The following is a 2,844-nucleotide window of genomic DNA, read 5'->3' on the forward strand; positions in this document are numbered from 1 at the left end:
TCCGAGGGTGAGGAAGGCCCGATACGAAGAAGCAGATCTCATTCAGGAGTTCAGGGATACCTCTTCGGCCGGTTTAGGCGCCGTGGTGGTGGAGCAGGTGGCCAGGCTGCGGAAAGTGGCCCAGAGCTGCTCCAACCTTAATGGAACTACGGTGGGTGCGCTGTGGAACGCCTCGGTACTCATCTCTGCAGCTGCCACGGTACTGAACCAGCGATCGCAGCAAACTGGTCACGTGGTGGCTGAGGCGGAATGGGAAGACCTCAGGAAGGAGGTCCGCCTGCTGAAGGGAGACTTGACGCACCTTAGGGCCGAAAACGCAAGCTTCAGGTCCGAGAATGAGGACCTGAAGGCTCAGGTTAAGAAGCTGGAGGAGGAGCGAGCTACAGCGGCGGCGAGGGCCCCTAGCCCTCAACCCCCAGCGCCCAGGTCGAGGAGCTTGGCGACGCTGCCGGCTATTGTCAAGTCAGAATCGGAGGGGGAGAGTATGAGGGGGACTATCATCGCTCTCCCGGACCCCCCCGCCAGACCCCTCCTGCCGCCCGCAGCCGGGAGAGACCATTCCCCCGGTGATCAGGCCCCCGCTCAAGGGGGCCTCGGCCATCATCGAGCCCCCGAGAGTGGTGGAACTCGCTTCCCCTCCTTCAATCGAGGGGGGGATAGAGGCGTGCCTCGAGACTCTACTCCCTAGGCTCCTGGCGCGAATGGGTGTCGGGCCGCCCTCACCTGCCACCCCGTGCTCCACGGAGACAACGGGGGTTGGGAGGGAGAGTACGGTCACCGAGAAGGAGGTTAGGCATCGCCTTTCCTCCCCTGGGAGTGGGCGGATGAAGGGGGGAGGGACGAATCCACCCGGAATCCTGGAGCGGTCTCTGGGGCAAGTGGCCATACGGCCAAGAGAAAGAAGAAGAAGAAGAGGAAGGGGAGGGAAGGTAGGGAGAGTTTCAATCAGGAGGACCCTCCTACGCAGGGTGTTCCCCGTTCCGACACCCGGGAGAGAGCCCACTCGGGTCACACGGGTGGTCTGGAGGCCCAGAAAGAGGGCCCAAAACAAGGGGCGACCACCTCCACTCCTGAGACGGGGAAGGCGAAGGACAAGGAGACGGTCTCAACCCGTTCCTCCGCTCAGCCGCCCCAGGCTGAGGGGTGGAACAAGGTGGTGGGCAGGAGAGCGGGGAGGAGGCCGCTGCCAACACATGCCCAGACGGCCTCTGGGGGGGGAATCCTCCTCTCCTGGCGGTGGCAAAGGCAAGCTACCCAAGGGAAATAAGGCGGAGGGCAAAAAATCCTCCCCACAGGTCCCCTTGAAGAAGACAGGGGATAGCAAACCCTCCCCGGACCCTGCTGGGAAAACGGGAGGGAAAAGTGTCCCACATTTGAAGGCGCCAACGTCGGCGGCGGTGTGCATCACCTGCCCGGAAGGACAGTATAGCGAGGTGATGCGCACCGCCAGGAGTAGAATTCCCCTCTCCGAGTTGGGGATCAGCAACCTCAGATGTAAAAGAGCTATCGCCGGGGCTCTCATTCTCGAGGTCTCCGGCTCGGAAGGCGATAAACTCGCAAATGCCCTGGCCGAAAGACTCAGGGTGGTGTTTGCGGGAGCAGAGGGGGTGAGGATTTACCGCCCCTCGAAGAAGGCGGAGATTCGCCTCCATAATTTGGAGGACTCGGTCACGGCCGCGGAAATACCGGCGGCTGTGGCTGGCTCCTCGGGAGGCGATCCCTCCGACGTGGGGTGGGGTGGGGGGTTGAGGAGAGCCCCTAACGGGCTAGCTACCGCTTGGATCCAGTGCCCGGTCTCCGTGGCCAAAAAGGTCGCGGAGGCGGGCCGGATCCAGGTCGGTTGGGGTCTGGCCCGGGCCGAGGTGCTGGCGGCAAGACCCCTGCAATGCTTCCGCTGCTTGGAAGAGGGGCACGTCCGTCAGCACTGCCGCAGCGAGATCAACCGATCCGGTTTATGCTACCGCTGCGGCGGCCCGGGTCACCAAGCCGCGGAGTGCACCGGACGCCTGTCGTGCCCGGTGTGCTCCACGGCCGATAAAGAGGTGGCCCACAGGCTGGGAGGGGAGGCCTGCTTGGCCTTCCAGAAAAATAAGGGAATAGGGAGGAAGAACAAAGGGGCGGGGAAAGCCCGAACCTCGCCTTCCTCTCTACCCCACCAGGAAGGAAGCCAGCAGCGATCCTAGGCCCCCCGGGAAAAGGTTGCCGGACCATCTGGGTTGGGTCAATTGGACCCCCCCCCCGAGAGAGAGAAGGGAGCCCAGGAAGCCAAAAAGAGACGAGGTTCGCCCATCTGCACCCGAGGCCCCAGAGTCTCTCATGGAGGTGCAGATGGAGGAGACTCCCCTGGCGACGGTGGAGAAAGGTGGAACGGGAGCGGAGGCAGCCCCCGCTATTACTGAGATGGTCGACCTGGAGGAAGTAAATTTGACGCCCACAAATGGCGACTAAACTCCTCCAGGCCAACTTAGGCCACACCAGGATCGCCCAGGACCTGTTCCTGCACTCGCTCGCCGAACGCGGGGCAGGCCTCCGGGCGTGGCGTCCGAGCCCTACCGGATCCCGACCGACAATTCTCGCTGTTTCGGGCTACCGGAGGGCTCGGCCGCCATTTACTGGAGGTGCTGCCAGGAATCTCCTCGGCCGACGCTCATCGAAGCCGAGGAATTCCTGGTGGCGGTGAGATGGGGGGCCCTGGTAGTGGTCGCCCTCTTCGCTCCCCCAAGATGGACTAGAGCCGACTACGAGGAGCACCTGGACCGGGTGTCAGGGGTTGTCAGAAGATGCGCCCCTCACCCGGTGGTGGTGGCCTGGGACTTCAACGCCAAATCCACGGCGTGGGGTTCC

General features: G+C 63.4%; 1 protein-coding gene across 1 annotated transcript in view; it reads left to right on the forward strand.

The window, feature by feature from the left end:
• LOC116853609 overlaps positions 1-2,183 on the forward strand; it is a 5,526-nt gene extending 3,343 nt beyond the window's left edge. The window contains exons 2-4 of the mRNA XM_032834742.1: positions 78-462; positions 880-1,156; positions 1,296-2,183. Of these exons, the coding sequence (XP_032690633.1) occupies positions 78-462; positions 880-1,156; positions 1,296-2,183 (1,550 nt within the window). The remainder of the gene's footprint in view (positions 1-77; positions 463-879; positions 1,157-1,295) is intronic.
• The last annotated feature ends 661 nt before the right edge of the window (positions 2,184-2,844 follow it).

This window comes from Odontomachus brunneus, unplaced genomic scaffold (genome assembly GCF_010583005.1).
Source record: "Odontomachus brunneus isolate Ranch 3 - 2012 unplaced genomic scaffold, Obru_v1 Obru_scaffold_374, whole genome shotgun sequence".
Lineage (NCBI taxonomy): Eukaryota > Metazoa > Arthropoda > Insecta > Hymenoptera > Formicidae > Odontomachus > Odontomachus brunneus.